Below are 23,587 nucleotides of genomic sequence, written 5' to 3' on the forward strand. Positions count from 1 at the left end.
TATTTTACTGCTTTTTGATTAGCTCAAGTCTTTAGGCTCAGAAAAATGGTCTCCCAAAACACTGAGAAAATTTCCACGTGTCATTGCTGAGGCAGCATCAATACCTCTGAAAAAGTCTTGGGAAAATGCTAGATGAGTAGATGGACAATTTTTTTGGCAAATGAATTCCAGAAACCAGACTGATAAGCTGGATTGCAATACCGAGGATGGTTTGAGAACAGAGTCTTTTATAAGCACTTAGTAAAGGAAGCAGTGTTCACTTAGGAACAACACAGATTTGCTGAGAATAAGTCGTGCTAATCTTTCAAGACTTGTGGTAAGCTAAGAGTAGAAGGACTGTCTAACCTGATAAGTAGAATTTGTCAGAAACTGACATTTACTGGTGAAACACTAGATAATATATAAACTTCAGAAATAAGACAAGGATAACTGCTGATATTCAGTATTATTCTGGAGACCTTAACAATGGAATAAGCCAAGGAAACAAAATTAGGAATAACTACTGGAGAGGAAGAAACAAAATTCATGTGATTCTCTTCTTCAAATCCAAGTGAATTCCAACCAATAAGAGTTGTGCAAAGTGGTCAGAGGCAGAAATATCCTAAAGTCAGCAGCTTTGTATATCTATCTAGTCATTTAAAATTTAGGGGATACGGGCCAGGCGTGGTGGCTCACACCTGTAATCCCAGCACTTTGGGAGGCGAGGCAGCCAGATCACAAGGTCAAGAGATCGAGACCATCCTGGCCAACATGGTGAAACCCCGTCTCTACCAAAAATACAAAAATTAGCTGGGCATGGTAGTGCACGCTTGTAGTCCAAGCTACTCAGGAGGCTGAGGCAGGAGAATTGCTTGAATCCAGGAGTTGGAGGTTGCAGTGAGCCGAGATCATACCACTGCACCCCAGCCTGATGACAGAGCAAGACTCTGTCTAAAAAAAAAAAAAAAAATTAGGGGATATGTAATAATAAGATCTCATTTTCAATTGTGACAAAACTGAAAAATACCTAGGAATAAAGTTATGCTCTATACCTTAATGAAAAAGTTTAAAAATTCTAACTGAAGGACATTTTAAAAGATCTGAGTAAATGGAGAGAAATATGTTCCTTATGAATATATTCTTTCAAATTAATCCATAATATGTAATGCTTTGAATCAGAATTCCAGTGGGATTTTCTGGAAGTAACTTGAATTCTGGAACTCAAGAATTGAAGAATTCAAGTTACTATCACAAAAGGAATCTGGAAGACTAGACATGTGATAACAGCTAAGAAAAAAAAGAAAAATGATGTGAGAAAGGGAATAAGATTTATAATGTCACATATACATGTATATATTAAAACAAAAGTAATTAAGACAATCTGATACAGGGTTAGATAAGTAGAACAATAAAAGTATGAAGAGGCCGGGCACAGAGGCTCATGCCTGTAATACCAGCACTTTAGGATGAGAAGTGGGAGGATTGCTTAAGGCCGGGAGCTGAGACCAGCCTGGGCAACATGATGAGACCCTGTCTCTACAAAAGAAATGAAAAATTAGCCAGGTGTGGTAGTGCACATCTGTAGTTGTAGGCACTCGGGAAGCTGAGATAAGAGGATTGCTTAAGCCCAGGAATTCAAGGCTGCAGTGAGCTGTCATTGTGCCACTGCACTCTCACCCGGGCAACAGAGGGAAACCGTGTCTGTCACAAAACAAAAAAATATGAAGAATCCAAAAACAGGTTTATATTGTCTACAAGTAATGGGCAATCCAGAAAACTGAAACTACTCTAGGCATTTCTTACAGAGGGAATTTAATTCAGGGAATTGGTTATACAAAGGCTGCAAAAACTAAGAAACTTAATTGGACAGCAAGGCAACCTAGAAATTAGCAACAACCAGAACCTGCTTATCACTCCTAGAGCTGGAGGGACAAAGGCAGTGTTCTAGCACCCAGGAGCTAAGGCAGCAGGAAGCCAGTCTAGTGGGAGCTGGAGCCGCAGAGAACTCATGGCTGCTTTCGGAAACATCACCAGAGGCATGAAGAAATGAGGGAGAAACACCCTGACTTGTCTCCTGTGTTCACCCTCCAGTCCATGTCAGTGCCTCCCATTGGCCAAACCTATGTAAAAGCCAGAGGACAGGGAGCCTGAGAAGTAAAGGTTCCTGTAAACAGAGTAAGTCACAGGGGAGCAAAGAAAGGATCTGAGAGCACTCAGGAAAGTGGCGGACACATATGAAGATGGCATTGCAACTTCATGGAGCAAGGGTGAATGATTCTTTGGGTGATCTTGGAACAATTGACTCTCCATTTCAGAAAAAGTTAGAACTTTACTTCACAATATATACATAAACTCCTGATGAGTTCATAATCCAAAAGTGAAAAATAAAAGCTGAAAGTTCACTCTTATGCCAACGTGGAGCTCAGGCAAGTCCCCTCACCAGTTAGCATGCATTGACAACTCCAGGCCTTAGCACATGAGGTGCCTTCTGCCCAGACCACCCTGTGCAGTCCCTCCCCCAGCCACTGCCATCATCCTTCAGGAGCCAGGACCTGCTTCAAGCATCACTACTGCAGGAAGTCTTCCTTGTTGGTTCCAGTTGGGTTGGGCACCCCTATCCCATGTATCAAGGCAGCAGTGAGCCCTTTGAAGGCTGATATGGTTTGGCTGTGTCCTCACCCAAATCTCTTCTCAAATTGTAGCTCCCACAATTCCCAAGAGTTGTGGAAGGGACCTGGTGAGAGATAATTGAATCAGGGGGCAGCTTCCCCCATACTGTTCTTGTGGTAGTGAATAAGTCTCACGAGATCTGATGTTTTTTTAAGGGTTTCCCCTTTCACTTGGCTCTCGTTCTCTCTTGTCCACCACCATGTGAGACGTACCTTTCACCTTCCGCCATGATTGTGAGGCCTCTCCAGCCACGTGGAACTGTGAATGTATCAAACCTCTTTCTTTTGTAAATTGCCCAGTCTCGGATATGTCTTTATCAGCAGCGTGAAAACGGACTAATACAGGGCAAAGATAACATCTCATTTGTCTTTACCCTTGTGCATGGCACAGTACCAGGCACAAGAGTTGGCCCTCAAATGCATACCAAATGCACTGATATTTCATTTTGTTCTCTGTCTAACCAGTGTTAGTTGAACAACTGCTATGTGCTTAGTGCTTTTCTTAACACAGTGGAGGACACAAAAACATGTGATGTGATAGTCTCTGTTTCTACAGAGTTAACTATATGGCTGGGAAGACAAGATACATACACAAGGATGTCTTAGCTGGGGGGTTCTGAGGAGGACTTGGATTTTCCTGATGAGTGCACTTGCTGCCTTAAATAGAAGCCAAGACAGATGGGAAGAGGCAGCAGATGGGCAGCACTTGAGGCAGCGAGCAGAGAGGCAGGAGTCCTGGACTGTGTCCCAGGATCAGGCAGGTACCTGCTGTGTGACCTGGTCACCTCCCTCCCGATGGCGAGCCCCCATCCCCCCATATGCAAAATGAGGTTGGATTACTATAGCAATGGTTCTCAGCCCTGGCCACACATTGGATTTAGAGATAGATTATGGTGTAATTAGTCTGGGGAAGGGCCTGGGCATTGATACTTTTCAAAACCTCTCCTTGTGATATTTTTATCAGCTTTATTAAGATACACATCAATTGTACAACTTCATGTTTTTTAGTATTTTCACCAAGTTGTGCAACCATCACTGCAATATAATTTTAGAACATTTTCATCACCCCTAGAAGAAACTTCACACCCATTAGCAGTCACTCCCCCTTCCCTCTGCCCGCTATCCTCCCTATTCCAAGGTAGCCGGTAATCCACTTTCTATCTCTATGTATTTGTCTATTCTAGATGTTTTATATAAATGGAATCCTATAATACTTGGCCTTTTTGTGTCTGACTTCTTTCATGTAGCATATCGTGTTTTCAAAGTTTATCCATGTCATAGCCTGCTCAATGTTTCATTTGCTTTTGTGGCTGAATAATATTCTTTTGTATGGATAGACCATGTTCTGTCTATCCATTCATCAGTTGATGGATATTTGGGGTGTTTCTACCTGTTGGCTCTTATGAATAATGCTGCTATGAACATTCACATGTCAGTTTTTGCACGGACCTGTTTTCATTTCTCTTGGGCATATACTACAAGTAGGCTCACTCAGTCATATGGTAACTAATGTTCAACTTTTTGAGGAACTGCCAAGCTGTTTTTCAAACTGGCTGCACTATTTTGCATTCTCTCCAGCAGTGTATAGGAGTTTTCCCCTGGTTATTTTATTTTATTTTATTTTTGAGACAGAGGCTCCTTCTGTCACCAAGGCTAGAGTGCAGTGGCACAATCTCGGCTCACTGCAACCTCTACCTCCTGGGTTCAAGTGATATTCATGCTTCAGCCTCCAGAATAGCTGGGATTACAGGTGCCCACCACCACGCCTGGCTAATTTTTGTGTTTTTAGTAGAGACGGGGCTTCGCCATGTTGGCCAAGCTGGTCTCAAACTCCTGACCTCAAGTGATCTACCCGCCTCGGCCTCCTAAAGTGCTGGGATTACAGGTGTGACCCATCGTGCCTAGCCTCCCCCTAGTGACTTTAATATTTATCCAGGGTTTAAAACCACAGAACTGGATGATATCCGAGGGGCCCCATTTCTAAAATTCTGTGATTTCTTATCCAGGATTAGATCCCCAGGGCTCCCCCGGAAAGCCTATGTTGCTCAGAGCGGGGCAGAGCTGTAGAGTCTGTGATTGGCTTGTTGGAGCACTTGACCACTCAGCCTTGTTTCTGAGAGAAAGCCATGCCCAGCATTGGTCACAATTCTGACGGTGGATTCCAGGGGATACCATTATGCCATATGCAACAATTTTTTCTTTTTGAGACAGGGTCTCACTCTGTTGCCTAAGCTGGAGTACAGTGGCTCAATCTTGGATCGCACTGCAGCCTGGACCTCCCAGGCTCAAGCAGTTCTCCACCTCAGCCTCCTGCGTAGGTAGGACCACAGGTGTGTGCCGCCATGCTGGGTTTTTTGTTGTTGTAGAAATGGGATCACCCCATGTTGCCCAGTCTCGAACTCCTGGGCCCAAGCAATCCTCCTGCCTTGGCTTCCCAAAGTGCTAGAAGTACAGGTATGAGCCATCAAGCCTGGCCCAGCATGCACCAATATTGACTGAACACCACATGTTTGGTAGTCCGGCAGTCCAGGATCAGGGAGAGGAGAGGCTCTGCTTGGGGGTACATATGGGATTAGGCAGGGCTGGAAGAGCCCCTGTGACCTCACTTGTTCTGCAAGCAATAAAGTCTCTTATGACTAGGCCGCAGTAGGAACACTAGCTTTTCTGGAGTTGGAGGCCAAATGGGAAGTGGGTCTTCCCCTGAGAAAAAGGAAGAGAAGGGGGCACCAGCAGCTTCCTTGCAGGAAAACTGAAAATTAACCATTAAAGCGCCTAGCACAGTGCTAGGCACATAGCAGCCCCTTCTTCCACACTAGATTTCTTTTCAACTGCCAGCTCATGAAAGCAGAGACTGAAGCCTACATCTGTCCTCTGTCACCCACCCTGAAAACCAGGATGTGGGACCTCCTTTCCAGAATGCCAGGAGTCTCATGAACCTCAGTCTCTGGGGATGGTGAGTGTGCAGCTGGCCTCAACTCCTGGGCCTTAGACAAGGTCCCTGAGTACTGCTGGACCTTCTAGGGTAGGCTTGACCTCTGAGGTCCCTATGAAGAAGGAAGATGCACAACCTAGTGAATGTCATTTACATTGTAGTCTATGAGTGGCATCTCCAGGAGTTCCGCAGGGCACAATCCATGAAGCCATGAGCAACCCCACAAAACTTCTCCATGTTAAAATCTTCAGGATGATTCCCCAGGCGTGTGAGCTGAGAAAGCACCCAGGTCATTCTACTGCTTGCTTGGGAACTTTTGCTCTTCGAAAGACCTTTGACCTGAGCAGATTCAGGCAGCTTCAGGCAGCTTCTCTGACCCTCATCTATTTCTCTTTTCGTTTGTTTCTTTCTCTGCCTCTCTCCAAAGTAGCTATAAGATGAAGGTCACACATGCATATTTTATTTGACATATTATGAAATGCACTTTCTCACTCCCTGTATATATATCTTTTTACTGTTTTAACTCTTCACTCTGGGTTTCCTTGAAATAAAAAAGTTTTAAATACCACTCACTTTTAACTTGGAAAGACAAATGCATGATACCACTGTGCTCCTCCAAGTCCATGGCAGACATCAATAATCAATCACAGCACTCTTTCCCCCTGAGCTGGGCACAACCTCAGATTCCTTCTGAATCTTGCACTCCAAGCAGAGAGTGAGAATCAATTGGAGCTGGCATGACAGATGATATCTATTTGCCATCCCTCAGGAACTCTTACTCAAAGCTTTCCAACTCCACCTCCAGCCCTGAATGTACGCCAGATCTCTGCTACAAGACATCTTTCCCTTTGGGTGTTCATTCTCACACTCTTTGTTACCCATGTGATGCTCGATCATAATTTTCTCTGCTCAAAGCAGCTCTCATTCTCCACCTCATTTTTTTCTATTAATGACATGCCATTTGCCTGGTCCTCTAAGCTAAAAAAATTTGGAGTTTTCTGACCCTTCCATGTCTCCATGTTCTCCCTTTCTCAAATCCAGCTAGTATGCCTATCTTTTCCTTTTGATGTTTCTCTGATTTGTTCCTCCCATCTAGACAATGATGGTGTCAGACCTTTAATAGGCTGGTGGCAGCAAGGAAGAAGGGCAGGGTGGAAGATGAGCCCCTCAGTTGGGAAGCCCTCTCCAGTCCTTCCAAGCAAAGGGGAATTTTCTCTGCTCTGAGCTCCCAGTCTCTGCAGCTCCTTAGGACAGATATTATTTTCAACATATTTGCAAGACAGGAAAAATAATATTAACAGACTTTGGGGTCCACAGACCTGTTGTCAAATCACAGCTGCACAACTTCATTAATCCATCCTTTCTTTCATTCTTCCTTCCTCCCCCTCCCTCCCCTCCCTTCTCCCTTCCACCAAATATTTATGGAACACCTACTATATAACAGGTAAAGGTCTCCATGTTTTAAAAAGGGAATCTTTTCTGTAAAATAGCTAGCACAGTACCTGAGACATACAGCAAGTACTGGATAAACAGTTGGGGGAAAGGATGATTCTCAGATCCAGAAATGTGCCCAGAAATCACTTAACCCAACTCACGTTACAGTTGAGGGACTGGAGGCTCAGAGTGACTGCCCAAGCTTCTCTTGCAAAATAGGGGCATAACTAAGACTTGAGCCCAAGTTTTTCCGCTCCAACTCAGGGCACTTTTTGCTGTCTCCATGGGGCATGAAGAGGGTGGATACTCTGATTGTGTTTCAGGCTGGAGAGGCGAGGAGGGATCGTGATTCCCAGAAGCCAAAATCGTGCCTTCTTCCACATTCTTACACACACATAACGCGCGTGCACACACACGTGCACACACACATGCACACACATGCATGCGTGTGCTCACAGAACCGTCCTTGAGCAAAGTCTCCAGGAGGCAGCCAAGATGGGTCAGAGATGCAGCTCATGGGACAATGTAGGGGACAAATAGTGCCATTTCTTCTGGACTATCTTATGCATCTGCAACAGAGTCCTCAATGACACCTCCTCCCAATGTCCCCAAGTGACAGGTCTGCAAACCCTGCTTACAGCTTCAAAATATCCCAGAAGTCAGTTCACCTCACTCCATCCACCAGGTTAGTCTAGATCCCGCCCTGCGGCAGTCTCCTAACAGAGAGATACTGGAGTCTCTCCCCCACCAGCCTCTTCCACACAGTGCTCAAAACAAACTCTCCGAAATGTAACTCCCTTGCTTAAGCCCTTTCCTTGATAACCAGGCACTCTAAGCCCTTCATAACTAGCCCCAGCCTGTCTTAGTCTCCCCTCCTGTTACTTCCCTCGTCACTTCTCTTATCCAGACATCCTGCTCTTTCAACCACCCTTCCTTTGCTCCTACTATTCCTTAGGCCTGGAACAGCTGTTTCTACCTTTTCCACCTAAAAGAAATTCTACACACACAAAAAAATGACAAAATAACACACCACCTCTGATTTTGAGCATGTGGGTTATTAATTGGAAAAATCTAACTACTTCAAGCAATAAATAAATAAAGGCATTTACTAGACCTTATAATTGAAAAGTTCAGTGGTCATGCCAGCTTCAGGTGTGGCTGGAACCAGGAACCAAAATTATATACCATTAAGTTTCTTCTCTCTCTGACTATCTCTAACCTCTGCTCATCTTGTCTTTCTTTGTGCATCGGCCTCAGTCTTACTAGGCCTACTACTCTGTGTCCAAAAAAGACACTCATGAAGAGCCCCAGCTTACACCATCCTTACAGCCAGAGCCAGCTTACCCATTACACGCAGTAGGCACACAATACTTAGGCTCACAATGCTTTCAGGGACTCACAAAAAGGTTTTAAATATTTTTTAAAATAAGAAAAAAATGGATTTTCAGTTAAGGAAAATGTTTTAATATATGTTATTAACATATTTACTTTTATACAATTGTGAAATTTAATTTTTAGTTAATTTTTATAGAAAACGGACAAAGGGGCCGGGAGCGGTGGCTCACGTCTGTAATCCCAGCACTTTGGGAGGCTGAGGTGAGTGGATCACGAGGTCAGGAGATCGAGACCATTCTGGCCAACATGGTGAAACCTCGTCTTTACTAAAAATACAAAAATCAGCTGGGTGTGGTGGTGCACGCCTCTAGTCCCAGCTACTCGGGAGGCTGAGGCAGGAGAATCACTTGAACCCAGTAGGCTGAGATTGTAATAAGCCGAGATCGTGCCACTGAACTCCAGCCTGGTGACAGAGCCAGACTCCATCTCAAAAAAGAAAAAAAAAAGAAAACGGACAAAGGCGGCTGGGCACGGTGCCTCACGCCTGTAATCCCAGCACTTTGGGAAGCCTAAGCGGGTGGATCATGAGGTCAGGAGATCAAGACCATCCTGGCTAACACGGTGAAACCCCATCTCTACTAAAAATACAAAAAATTAGCCAAGCATGGCCTGTAATCCCAGCTACTTGGGAGGCTGAGGCAGGAGAATGGCGTGAATCCAGGAGGCGGAGTTTGCAGCAAGCTGAGATCGCACCACCGCACTCCAGCCTGGGCGACAGAGTGAGACTCCATCTCAAAAAAAATAAATAAGAAAGAAAATGGACAAAGGCAAAAGGGCTTGTGGCGCACAAAAGTCACAATAAGGCCCTGCTTGCCTGTCACAAAGAAAGAGAGACCCTTTCTTTCAGTTTTCGTGTGTTAAATCTTAGGGAAAACTCTGATTGTCCCTAATTGGATCACATTCCAGAACACACGCCTGAGAAGGATGCAGGACTCTGATTGGCCAGGCTCAAGTCTCAGGCCCGCCCCTGAGGAGGAAATGTCAATCGCATACAAACACAAGGAATGGGGCTTCCTATAAGAAAGAAGATTCTGTGTCAAGAATTGTCCAGCAAAACTGAACTGTCTTCCTCCGAATGCTCTTTCCCTTACAAACACCTTCCCCCAGGAGAACTGATTGCTTCCACTTCTGCATTTTCTTAGCAGTTTGTTCTAGTATGATTGTAAGTGACTGAATCACAGAGCTTCCTACTCTGGTGTGTGAGTTCCTTGAAGGCAGAGTGAAAGAGTGGGCAGTAGAGATCTGAACCACGGAAATGATGCAGAAAAAGGGATTTGCCCTGCGGGGGTGTAGGAGGAAGGGATCTTTATCTGGGTCTTGAAGGCTGGAAGTCTTCCTGGAAGAAGGGGCATTTTCACTGGGTTGACAGATGAGGAAGGACTCCAGGAGGCACCAAGAAGTGAGAGGCATCAGGATGGGAAGGAGTTAGGGTGTGAAGTAGAAGGATGTAGCAGGAGATGAGGCTGAAAAGAGAATGGGACAAGATTGTGGGGAGGTGGGGGCTGTCAGCGCCACATAAAGGATTGTGGCTTTTATCCTTCAAGCCAGGGCTCTTCACCTGGGTCCATGGAGAGGCTCTAGAGGACCTGATATTGGATGTAGAATGTTGCTTGTTGGTGTAGGGAAGGTTCATGGTATTCACCAGATTTCCAAAGGGGTTTCTGTCTTAAAGTGGTTAAGAATTATTAGTATTAGGCTGGGTGCAGTGACTCATGCCTGTAATCCCAGCACTTTGGGAGGCTGAGGCGGGCAGATCACTTGAGGTCAGGAGTTCGAAACCAACCTGACCGACATGCTGAAACCCTATCTCTACTAAAAATACAAAAATTAGCCAGGTGTGGTGGTGTACACCTGTAATCCCAGCTACTCAGGAGGCTGAGGCATGAGAATTGCTTGAACCCAGGAGGTGGAGGTTGCAGTGAGCTGAGATGGCACCACTATTCCAGCCTGGGCAGCAGACTGAGACACTGCCTTAAAAAAAAAAAGAATTATTATTATTAGAGATATATTCAAGCTCCTTGAGGAAGGAGACCATGGTCTGGAATGTAATTAGAATAGCACTCTGGCAGTTACTCTGGGAAGGATGGACTAAAGGAACAAGCAGAGACAGGGAGAGCCAGCAGGAATGTTACAGGAGTCTGGGTGGAAGATGACATGGCCTTCAAATGGGGCAATCTTAGTTTAAAAAAAAAAAAGGAGGTGATCCATTGGAATTAAAACATGTTGTAAGCTGGGCACAGTGGCTCACACCTGTAATCCCAGCAGTTTGGGAAGCCCAGGAGGGTGGACCACTTGAGCCTAGGAGTTTGAGGCCAGCCTGGGCAACATAGAGAGATCCTGTCTCTACAAAAAATTTTAAAAATTAGCCAGGCATGGTGTCGTATCCCTGTGGTCCCAGCTGCCTGGGAGGCTGAGGTGGAAGAATCACTTGAGCCTGGGAGCTTGAGGCCACAGTGAGCTGTGTTTGCACCATTGCACTCCAGCTGGGCAACACAGCAAGACCCTGTCTCAAGAAAAAGATGTAGCAGTGATGTTAACTGGAGCTTTCTGCATGTTGTGGGTGACAGAGAGGAAGGGAAAGTGACCCCAAGACTTCTACTTTACATTATGATCTTGTCATAGCATTATTTACTAATGATTTTTATTATTGTTTTTACCTCTTCCTCTCATTTAGAGAATGCCTTTAAAAAAAGAAATAAATATTATTTCATTTAATTTGAAATACTTCTTTAAGGTACAAGATTTAAAGTCTCTGATATATACAAACTTCTACTTTGTTCTTTTTCTTTAAGTATAATATTACCATTGTACATACTTCATAATAACTACGGATCTATTTATTGAATTTATTTCTTTCAGTGTTTAATGCCTAGAAAACATATTTGAAAGTACACAGAGGACTTGCAAGGCATTTTGCTTTTCTAAATCCTGACTGTGTCACCCTCCACAGCTACCCGCTCCCTTCCCCAGTGCTCAGCAGCTCAGACCGGTTACCTTTTGGCATTGAGGAGAATGGGGGCACACCGTTCCTCACCGCAGCTTCAGGAAGGCATCACCACCAGCACCAGCACCAGCATCAGCACCAGCACCACTCAAACTACAGCCTCTCACTGACCCTGGAGAACAAAGAGGGGCCTCTGAGGTCCCCAAACTCCAGCAGCAAGTCCCTTACAAGTGAGTAGGCATGGAGGGGGCAAGGCAGGAGAAGGGGGAGCAATGCTGCCGGGCATGAGACTTCCCTAGGTTCTTAAGACAGACCCTTGTGGTGCAGCACACAATGGTGGTCGTGTTATGCTGGGCTACCAGGTTTGGGCCAGAGTAGACAAGAGCCTTATGCATTTGAGTAGAAGCACTTTAGGGATTGTGGCTTACCAGTCAACTCCAATTTCATCACAGGGTCACAGTTCTCCACATCCTTTCTTTTTCTTTTCTTTTCTTTTCTTCTTTTTTTTTTTTTTTTTTTTGAGATGGAGTCTGGCTCTGTCACCCAGGCTGGAGTGCAATAGCACGATCTCAGCTCACTGCAACCTCCCCTTCCCAGGTTCAAGCAATTCTCCTGCCTCAGCCTCCTAAGTAGCTGAGATTATAGGTATGTGCCACCACACCCAGCTAATTTTTGTACTTTTAGTAGAGACGGGTTTCACTATGTTGGCCAGGCTGGTCTCAAACTCCTGACCTTAGGTGATCCACCCGCCTCGGCCTCCCAAAGTACTAGGATTACAAGTGTGAGCCACCACACCTGGTCAAGAAGTGAAGGCTTTTGAAAAGTGATTAAGTCATGAGAGTTCCACTCTTATGAATACATTAGTGCCTTACAAAAGAGCTGGAGGAAAAAAATCCCAAAGTGCTGGGATTACAGGTGTGAGCCACGGCACCCGGCCTCCACCTCCTTTCTTAGCAGTTGTCTGCCTCTGCAGTACCCAGCACTGGCTTGAGCAATGGAAAAGAGAAAGAGGGGAGGGAAGTGATGACTGGACTTTCTACTTTCTTCATTATAGAAAAACTCATTCTATCCCATTTTTGACATTTCAATTTGGACAGCAAAGTGGTATCAGATAGATCCAATCTGTCCACTGTTATGGGTCTCAGAAAGCGAAGTCACAAAAATAGAGAGTGAGCAATCAGAAATTTTATTATTTTATTTTATGACAGGGTCTTGCCATGTTGCCCAGGATGGTCTTGAGCTCTTGGGCTTAAGCAACACTCCTGCTTCAGTCTCTGAAAGTTCTGGGATTATAGGCATAAGCCACTATACCCAGCCCAGAAATACTGTTAGCAATATGATAGAATGAGTTTATATCTTTTAAATCTAATAAAAATATGGGCTTTGATTCTGCATGTTAGTTATTTTATTTTTCTAGAAACTCACTTTTAATATATGTTACCAAATAATTCATCTTTGGTAAACTGAGGGAAAAAACCTGTTGTTTATCAAATGTGGTTTGAAAAGTACTGAAGGCTGGATGCAGTGGCATGTGCCTATAATCTCAGCTATTTCGGAGGCTGAGGCAGGAGAATCGCTTGAAACTGGGAGGTGGAGGGTGTAATTACGCCTGTAATCCCAGCACTTTGGGAGGCCGAGACGGGCAGATCACCTGAGGTGAGGAGTTCTAGACTAACCTGGCCAACATGGTGAAACCCTGTCTCTACTGAAAATATGAAAATTGGCTGGGCATGGTGGTGCGCACCTGTAATCCCGTCTACTTGGGAGGCTGAGGAACGAGAATCACTTGAACCCGGGAGGTGGAGCTTGCAGTGAACCGAGATGGTGCCACTGCACTCCAGCCTGGGTGACAAAGCCAGACTCCAAAAAAAAAAAAAAAGGAAGGAAGGAAGGAAGGAAGGAGGGAGGGAGGGAGGGAGGGAGGGAGGGAGGGAGGCAGGGAGGGAGGGAGGAAGGAAGGAAGGAACTGAAGTGGAGGCTTTGATTTTATCTCTCACCCTTGAACTGAGTCCCCTCTTTGATCTTCAATTTTCTCATCCGTGAAATGGGGTAGAGGGTATTGAGATGATGACCAAGGAATCTTCCAGCTCTGATTTTGCGTGAGTCTGTGAGCTGGTGAGACAGGATGAGCCATCCAACCTTCACCTTGGGGCCACAGGGAACAACTCTGTGTCAGCTGAGCTGGTAATGGAAACTCGACACCCACTTGGTATTGAAGAATCAGAACTCTGTCCCTCATCACTATCCACACTGCCCATGCCCTAGTCCCTGCTTCATCTTTGTCTATCTAGATAACCATAACAGCCTCCTAACGGGCACCTGCTCCAGGACAATCTCCAAATAGTAGCTGCCAAAGTCATAGTTCTCACCCCATAACTCTGATCACGTGCCATAAGACTTTTCATTAGCTCTTTACTGTCTGGGGTAAAGTCCTTGCTTCTGAGCAGGGCCGTACACAGACCTGCATATCCTGACCCCTGCCAAGGTCTTCATTCTTCCCTCCACTCCTCACCATACTTTAGCTACATGGAACTACTCTCTTCTCACAAAATACTCTGCTGGGTCTCGCCTCTGTCCTTTGCACCTGCTGTTCCCTTTGACTGGAATACTTTTCCCCACCTTGGTGAACTCCTACACATCCCTTAGCATGTTTGCTTGTCAGTGAAATGTTCTTTAACACCCGTCCTCAATTCTTGGCTTTGGAGTACCTTCCATCTTGCTCTTATAGCAATTAAATAAACCTTGTCTTGGTCTTCTTCGGAATATCTCCACATGTGTCTGTCATCCCCATTAGATTAGAATTGTGTCTCGTTCACCTCTTTCTTTCAGCTCTCAGATCCCAGTTGCTAATGATACTTGGCACAAGTTTTAATATGTAATGAATATTTAATATTTAATGAATATTTAATGTATTAATGAGTAAATTCAAGCTAGAAGGAGAAGTAGTGGCAAATAAATCCAAAGTAGCACAAAAATAAAAGTCATTGGATTTGATTTTAGGAACATAACATGGCTTCTAAGGGCACATTATATGCCCGTTAGCCTGAACACCAATCTTTCCAGTTTGCATGGTGCTTTCCCATTTTTAAAGCATTTATACATAAATGACTTCATTTGATATTCACAGCAACCCTGCAAGGTAAGTAATTTTATTTTCATTTTTAAATGGCTCAGAGGGTCAGAGAGGCAAAACAACTTACCCAGGGGCATCCAGCTCATGTGTGGGGCAGTTAGACCTTGAAACCTTGACCTCAGATATTCTCATACCCTGTCAGCTGATGAGTACTCCAGGCTTGAGAGCTGCTGGAGGAGGAGGAGGCCAGCAGAAAGGGTGCTGGGAATCGGGCGCTGGCAAGTGTCCCTTTTCCCCTATATCTATCCATCCTTTCAACCTTTCCTTCTTTATTTCTCCTGGCTGCTTTGTAGAACTGAGTCCAGGAACGCCTGCCTTGTTCAGTGAAGCCGCTGCCCATCTAAAGAAGCTGGAACTGGAAACTGTGAAGGCTGCTGGACCCTGGCCTCCTCTGCACATCAACATAAACAAGGTGCCAAGGGCGGGGGCTCGGCACTGACCATGGACTTGGTGCTAACATCAAACCTCTGATTACTACCCTAGCCTGCCTGCTAAACCAAGTGCCTTTGCCTTGGAGGGATCTCTATTCCATCTTTCCTGACATTTCTGTTCAGTCTGTCCTTTAGGAGCAAATATTTACTTACCTTCCTTTTGGGTGAATTATAGCATTAGACGTCGTTCCCAGTGTTTCGCCCAACGGGCTAGATCTGTTTGTTAGTTGTCTCTCCCTCCTACTAGACCGAAAGCTCCAGAGGGAGCATCCACACTTACCGCTTTCCATTTCTAGCCCTCTGTCTCCTTCTGACAATGCCTGGCACATTGTAGATGTTCAGTAACTGTTTGCAGGAGGAAGGAAGGGAGGGATTAAGATAGGGAGGGAGAAGGAGACAGGGCAGAAGCCAGGCCCCCTTTTGGCTAGACCTATTCTTACATCCAAATGGGCAGCCTTATAAAAGCCAAATTTTATCTTAGAATGATACATACCACTGCTGGATTCAGTCGGTCATTTAGTTCAACCTTCTCAATGTCTCAGACCAGAGGAAGGGAAATGACTTTCTCAGGATTACACAGCCCTTGACAACCTTCTCAATGTCTCAGACCAGAAGAAGAGAAATTACTTTCTCAAGGTCACATGGCCCTTCACAAGGTTGCAAGGCCTTTGAATCTCCATCCAGTGTCCTTTGCACTCCAACATGCTTCCTCGTTTTCTTTGCCAGCGTTTCTCAACTTTGGCACTAGCAACATTTTGACCTGATGACTCTTTTTTGCAGTGGCAGTCCTATGCATTGTAAAGTGTTTTGCAGCCACCACACACTAAATGCCACTAGGGACCCCCATCCAGTTGTGACAACCGAAAATGTCTCCAGACATTGCCAAATGTTCTCAGAAGGGCAAAATCTCCCCAGTTGAGAACCACTGTTGTACATACATTTTAATTTTTTAAATCCCCAAAGGAAGAATCTTTTTCATTCATGGTTCCTTTCTTCCACTTTAACGCTTAGCTTTGTCCCTTTATGAGAGGGAATAGGAAGAATTTGGAAGAACTGCCCTGTGCAGCATGGGAAGGTTATACCTCCTGCCCTTCCCGTCCCTGACCTTTCCCATAATCCCTCAGCAGGGCGGCCTGTGGTTCCTTTGATTACTAATGGACCCCAACTTCAGGTTTAACCTTCAAAGCCCTGCTTATTCACTTTTTTTCTATACCACCCTCCGTGATGGCCAGCTAGAGAGAATTCCTCCTGCAGGATGGCTCTGATAGCTGTTCAGTCAACAAATCTTTATTAAGCAGGCTTACCCTAGCTGCTAGGGATTCAACCCAATGCACTGTGTGGCCCCGATTGGTCTTTTTTCTCTTAGTTGCCTGGTTTTCAACTTTTCTTCTGCAGTATACACAATAAATGGTTTTAATGGGGGCTTATCCAGAGTTTGGCAAAATCCAAAAATATTTTGCAAGGAAATACAGCATACAGTGTAGCACAGAACCCACAAGCTCTATAGTGATTTGCAGTTGCCATGACTACTGGTGCGGCATTGACAATAGTGGTTTGCTCTGGGTGAAGGCCTAGCTGAGACACCTGTGGGTTATTCCTAGAGGTCAAGTTACAACTCCCTTCCTATCTCCTCCACTCAAAGAAATTGGCGTGCATGGTGGCTCATGCCTGTAATCCCAGCACTTTGAGAGGCTAAGGCAGGTGGATCTCTTGAGGTCACAAATTCAAGACCAGCCTGGGCAACATGGCAAGACCCCATCTCTACTATAAGTATAAAAATTGCAAGATGTGGTGGCAGGCACCTGTAATCCCAGCTACTAGGGAGGCTGAGGCAGAAGAATCGCTTGAACCCACGAGGCAGAGGTTGCAATGAGCTGAGATCCTGCCACTACACTGCAGCCTGGGTGACAGAGCGAGACTCCCTCTCCAAAAAAAAAAAAGAAAAGAAAAGAAAAAAGAAAGAAAGAAAAAGGAAATGCATTAGTAATCAAGTAAGCTAGAGTGACGCAATTGTACAGATAATTTTGGCTTTGTCCTGACACACACACACACACAAAATATATTACTTCACACTTTGAGGTTTTTTTTTTTTTTTTTGAGATGGAGTCTCACTCTGTCTCCCAGGCTGGAGTGTAGTGGCATGATCTCGGCTCACTGCAACCTCCGCCTCCCAGGTTCAAGCAATTCTCCTGCCTCATCCTCCCAAGTAGCTGGGATTACAGGCACACGCCACCACACCTGGCTAATTTTTACATTTTTAGTGGAGACAGGATTTCACCATGTTGGCCAGGCTAGTCTTGAACTCCTGGCCTCAAGTGATCCACCCGCCTCGGCCTCCCAAGGTGCTGGGATTACAGGTATGAGCCACCGTGCCTGGCCACACTTTTTTGTTGTTGTTATTGTTATCATTCATGAAACATTCCTTGCAACAGACCTCACTTCTCACTTCCGATCATGGCACCAAAATTGGGAGCCATTGGCTTGGATGACTTTTAAGGTTTTTTTCCAGCCTCAAGGATCAAGAATCCTCTGATTCTTCTAAGGTTTGGATAACTTCCTGTTCTTGATTGAATGGTGAGATGTCATTTTCACTGTCCAATTCCAAAGTTTGTGCCCAAAATTAACACAAGAATTTAATTATCAGATTTTAGATGTGTAAACAATTTGTATAAACAATTTAAATATACATCTGGTCATTTCTTTATCCCCAAACAGTATCCCCAAACAAATGGACTATTTCCAACTATAATAATATCAAAGCCTAATTGTCATTCATGTCTATGTTTTGAAATCTGTAATCCCATATTGAACAATTCAAATTGACTGAACATAAAATACAAATTACAGTCACAGGAAAAGAGAAAGCACAATGTTCTTGAAGCCATCCTCTAGGCAGGAATGATACGGTCTTGGAACCCAGATGCTTGTCTCCCACAGAGATATATTTTATACAAATTCATGTAACAACGCACACATTTCCCAAAATGTATATTGACCTTCACCTGCGTCAGTTCATATAGCAGAATATTACAGGTCTTGCTTTGTCCAGCATGAACAATAACGAGCCAGGTTGAATTTTATGTCCAAAAAAGCAGTTTAGAATGAGTAAATTCAAGGGGAATATCGACGCTAATTTTTCGTTCTTATTTTAGCAGCATTCTATTTTTTGAAGTGGGTCTTCGGTCATTACTGCCAGTATAACTACTTCCCCTTAAGCAATTGTCAAAAGCCTCAAATGGGCTTTATAACCAATTTGACTCCTGGATGCCAGCATACCATTCCGAAAAATTAAATCTAATTTTAAAATTATCTCTTCATGCACCAGTGAAATATCCATTCAATTATCTTGATGTAACAGGATTTACAAACACAAGATAAATTATCTTAAGGGTATACTGTAAACCTCACCTTTCAAAATAAATGTTACTTATTTGCCCGAAGGAGAAAGTGGAGGCCCTCAGGATAATGAATCCAGTCAAATGAGCCAGATTTCTTCAAATTCAACTTGGCGGTTCAGGAACAATTGATAGCTCAGGGTCGATCATTAGTGTTCTCACATCCAATGCTCTTTTTTTTTTTTTTTTTTTTGGTTATATATGTTTGGTAACTAAAGAATCTAACCTGAAAATACCATTTATATCTGTTTTTCTCCCTTGAGCACCATAACAATCTTATGAAGAAAGAAACAGATTCAGAAAATTTAAGGGGAAGCAGTATGATTGACTAGTCAGGAGCTCTGGCTTTGGAGTAACCAACGTCACCATTTCTAGCTGTCAGTCTTGGCTCCTCTGCTTACTTCCTGTGTGACTATGGGCAAGTGACTTACCATCTCTCTGCTTTGTTTTTTGTATCTATAAAATGGGGATAATGATAGTAGCTACCTTGAAATGAGATGATTACATGAGGGGACTCGGTGAGACATGCATATGAAATGCATAGTCAGTGGCTAACCCATAGTAAGCTCTCAGTATATGTTGGCCACTGGCATTGTTTTTCTTTTTATAATCAGCATCTTTTTTTTTTTTTTTTTTTTGATACAGGGTTTTGCTCTGTTGCCCATGCTGGAGTGCAGTGGCACAATCTTGGCTCACTGCAGCCTCTGCCCCTCAGCTCAGGTGATTCTCCCGAGTAGCTGGAATTGTAGGTTCTGGCCACCACACCCTCCTAATTTTTCTGTTTTTAGTAGAGATGCGGTTTCACTGTGTTTCCCAGGCTGGTTTCCAACTCCTGGGCTCAAGTGATCCACCCACCCCGGCCTCCCAAAGCACTGGGATTACAAGTGTGAGCCACCGTGCCCAGCCCATGATCTTTTTCTTTTTTTTTTTTTTAAATGGTCCAGGTAAGTGACAAAGCTGAGATTCAAATCTGTCTCTGCCTGTCTTGCTATTACATAAAATCGGAGAGTTCTGCTTGGTCTACCAAATGCTTCTCCATATGTTCAGAGGTGCCCCTGGGAAACTCTACCTCATTTCTTTATTAAACAATGTTAGCTGGCCAGTTGCTCTATACTTCCTCTAGCTTTCATAGCACTTGGTGCGTACCAACGTGCTCACTAGGACTTCTTAATTAGTGAATAAGATTAATGTTGGAACTTGTAGAACTTGAGAGGTTTAGGGCATTTGATTCTTGCTCTGGTACATGGTGGCTGATATGTCACATTTAGTCCTAATATTACTGAACTGACCTCTAGCAATCACACAGTCCTATGCCTTTCTTATTAAACACGTCTCTTCTAATAATGACTGTATATTATCAGAATCTTCTTTAGTACGTATTTATTGGACATCTACTATGTGCTGGGTACCATATTAGCACTGGGATAAGAAATGACCACAATAGGCATGGTTAACAATAAGACCTTATTTCCCAAAATGTGGTGTGTATACCATCAAAGATGATTTCAGGTTGTACACATGGATGAGTACTTTTTATTTTAATAGTGATATAAATATCATGTTTCTTATAATAAATATAATAGTCATAAAACCTATAATTTCAAAGATATTATTGCTTTGAACACAGTTCAAATAGATGTTCCCAGGGTAATTCACCTTAACTGGATCACATGAATTATAGATATGTGTTCTGTGAATACATGAGATATGGCAAAAATTATAAAGGTTGTGCAAATTACTGAAGTGCAAGACACTCTACAATAAGGTAACAGATATAAATTTCTTGTTGAAAATCACAATTTTCTGCCAGATTTGTTGTCAAACTGCCAATGAATATTTTGTACCCTTCCCCTGGACCCAACAAGTCACAGAATTGAATCTTTCTATGTAAGAGATGGCAGTTATGGGGAAAATAGCACTGGACTGAGGTTAGGAGACTTGAACCAGGAGATGTCCAGTTCTGCCACTGGCTCTTGCCCCATGATGCTGGAAGAGCCTATTCCTTTCTTTGAATTTTTACCCTGGCTTCTGGTAGGTCCTCACCCTATTTCACAAGGGAATGAGATGCTGTGCCTGGGAATCCTTTGCAAATAGTAAAGCACTGATAAAAATATAAGGAGTTGGTGACATCCCTGTCTATGTATGTAGGTCTATGTGTTATATGCGGTTATGATTATTGGGAAAAGTTAATGCACATGTTTCTGTCTTTGTTTACAATCTGCTGTTTGTATTTTGGTTTGTCTCAGGCTGAAGAAAAGAAAGTCTCGGAGAAAACTCTTCAGACTCCACTTTTGCCTTCCCCTGTGGCGGATCATGTGAAGTGTAACATTCTGAAAGCCCAGTTGGAAAATGCTTCCCGAGTGAACATCCAGGTGTGCCGAATGCATACATTCCTTTGATTTCATGTTATAGGATTTCCTCGATGCCACAGAGAAGAAAGAGGCACCGTAGGACTGAGATGCTGTGTCAGTCAGGGTCCAGTCAGGAGATGGGAACCGGGTATGTGAACCATACCTGATATGTGAACCAAGATCTTCATATAAAAGAATTAGGTACATAAAAGGGTAAAAAGAGAACTTGAAGGCAGCAGTTCTCAAATGTTATTGTGCATAGGTCACCTGGAAAACTGGGCCCTGTGCCTGGAGATTTGGTAAATTGGGGTGGGGGCTCATGAATATTCCTCTTCTCTCCTCTCCCCTCCTCTCCTCTCCTCTTCTCTCCCCTCCCTTACCCTCCCCTCCCCTCTCCTTCCTTTATTCCTTCTTTCCTTCTTTCTTTCTTTCTCTCTCTTTCTTTCTTTCTTTCTTTCTTTGTTTCTTTCTTTCTTTTTTCTTTCTTTCTTTCTTTTTTCCTTTTTTTTTTTTTTCCTGTCTCACTCTGTTGTGAAGGCTGGGCTGCAGTGGTGGGATCATGGCTCACTGCAGCCTCAACTTCACAGGCTCAATCAATCCTCCTGCTTCAGCCTCCCGAGTAGCTGGGACTACAGGCATGCACCACCACACCTAGCTAATTTTTGTACTGTTTGTAGAGACAGGGTTTTACCATGTTGGCCAGCCTGGTCTCGAACTCCTGGACTTAAGCAATCCTCCCACCTCAGCCTCCTAAAGTGCTGGGATTACAGGCGTGAGCTGCTGTGCCAGCCTGAATATGCATTTCTAACAAGCCCACAGGACCACATTTTGGGTCACACTACTCTAAGGTGCCAGAGATAGTAACTGCAGGCAGCACTTTCCATCCCTACAGCTGAGGGAACAGAGATGCTGTCAACACTAAAATTTAGATATTTGAAGGAGAAACCCTGTGGAGACTAAACTCAGACTTCTAAGCAAGGGTCACTGTGCCTGGCGCTGGCATTTCTGAGCTCTTAAGACATGATCTGTGGGGCCTGGACTCAGACTGAGGAGGGGACATCAGCTGGCTGGTGCTGATATGTCTGAGGTGGACACCATGCAGCTGGATCTGCCGGTGTTGGAAAACTGCAAATTGTATTCAGCTGTGACTGCAGGAGGAACTGCTGCTGCCCACATGAAGCAGCAAGGCTGGGGTGACTCGCAGCAGCAGGAAGCAGACAGCAGACAGGAAGGAGCACGTTCCTTCCACGAGCACCCCATGTGGACAGAACCTATCATGGAGTCAACTGGCAAAGCAGACCTGAGGTTTGCAGGCCCTTGGGCCAGCTCCATAAAATAGATGTTTGGCAGGTGGACTTGGAGTTAAAAGTTGCTAGTTTAACAGCTGCCATAAATTCTCCCATCTGAACTCATAACAGGTGTCCCGGGTGGACCTTGACTCTTTCCCTGTGACCCTAAATGCAGCCTCGGAATCATTTTCTGCATGGTGGGTATTCCAAGGAGGTACCACCTGTTGATCAGATTTGGCACTCAGGCAGAAGCCCACTTGCCATCCTTGTCCTGGAAATATTATTAAAAAACTGCAGTCCATGATTTCATTAGAAAAATATATAACTGTCTTCTTCAGCCTGGGCACAGTGGCTCATGCCTGTGGTCCCAGCACATTGGAAGGCCAAGGCGGGTGGATCACTTGAGGCCAGGAGTTTGAGAGTAGTCTGGCCAACATGGCAAAGCCCTGTCTTTACTAAAAATACAAAACTTAAGGTGTGGTGGTGCGTGCCTATAATCCCACCACTCAGGAGGCTGAGGCAGGAGAATTGCTTGAACTCAGGAGATGGAGGCCACGGTGAGCAGAGACTGCTTCACTGCACTCTAGCCTGGGTAACACAGCAAGACTCCATCTCACAAAAAAATAAACAAATACATAAATTAATTAAATAAAAAATAAGAAATAAATGTTAAAAGTTATCTTCTTCATTCCTTATAAACCTAATGTATATGCTTATATTGCCAAGGATAAAGTAAATACTCAGTAATCTCTTCTATCATTATTTCCATTTATATATGTAGCAATCTGAATAATTTAGGTCCTTCCAGAACATACCATGAAAGTCAAGAGAAAGCTTACAAAATGCCTTTTATTTGGGGGTTGTGATATAAACAGGAGGCAGTAAGATGTAGAACACAAGTTTCAAAGTCAAATGGTCTGACTTTGAACCTTGATCTATGATTGATCAGGAATGTCACCTTAAGCTTGTTTGTCAACCTCTCTGGGCCTTAATTCTCTCATGTGAAAATGGAGATAATAACATCTATCAGGTTATTGGGACGATTACATGAGATGATCTGTGCCGAGTACCTGGTGCGACGCCTTGCTCTCCCACTGCTGAGATATTGACAGCAATGGTCACAGTTGTGGAGTGATGAAATTGCTGGGGGCACTGATTGCTTACAGATAACAGTGGTTGCCCTTTTTAGAGGATGGTGGGGTTTATTTCCCATCACAAACTCAGGAATATCAAGGTTATAGTCACAAATTCTTTATTTTCAGTCTACCTTCATTGATTTCGGGTATGCCATTTTTATACTATCACAGAACAAACAAAACTGACACGTATTTTGCAATTTACAAAGCTGTAATTATCTACATTAGAAAGTTGTAACGTATTCCCAATAACCCCATGCTGCAGGTATTATCTGCAGAGGACCCATATTTCTGCTCCATTGGAGAAGTGCAGTATATCGAAAATATTCCATTTTGTAAAGTATAGGGAAGAGATGAGAAATAGGTAAGAACACATTTCCTAGCCAAAAAGACATAGTGGAAGGGCATGAAAACAGGAAAAAAGCGGGGGAGTGTGAAGTCAGTAATTTGACAGCAGTGTTTCCCAAGATGTTGTAAGGAACACAAGCCCCACGGGATG

The 23,587-nt window shown here is 44.0% G+C and overlaps 1 protein-coding gene across 4 annotated transcripts in view; it reads left to right on the plus strand.

Moving 5' to 3' along the window:
- Window positions 1-23,587, plus strand: part of EPB41L4B (erythrocyte membrane protein band 4.1 like 4B) — a 151,887-nt gene that overhangs the window by 93,292 nt on the left and 35,008 nt on the right. For all 4 annotated transcript variants that reach the window (XR_012424478.1, XM_045373597.3, XM_015436877.4 and 1 more), the window contains exons 16-18: window positions 11,360-11,583; window positions 14,780-14,898; window positions 20,559-20,684. Coding sequence is in view for 3 of the 4 variants with exons in the window: in XM_045373597.3 (XP_045229532.2) it covers window positions 11,360-11,583; window positions 14,780-14,898; window positions 20,559-20,684 (469 nt within the window). In the remaining variant the exon portion in view is untranslated. The remainder of the gene's footprint in view (window positions 1-11,359; window positions 11,584-14,779; window positions 14,899-20,558; window positions 20,685-23,587) is intronic.

Source organism: Macaca fascicularis, chromosome 15 (genome assembly GCF_037993035.2).
Source record: "Macaca fascicularis isolate 582-1 chromosome 15, T2T-MFA8v1.1".
Lineage (NCBI taxonomy): Eukaryota > Metazoa > Chordata > Mammalia > Primates > Cercopithecidae > Macaca > Macaca fascicularis.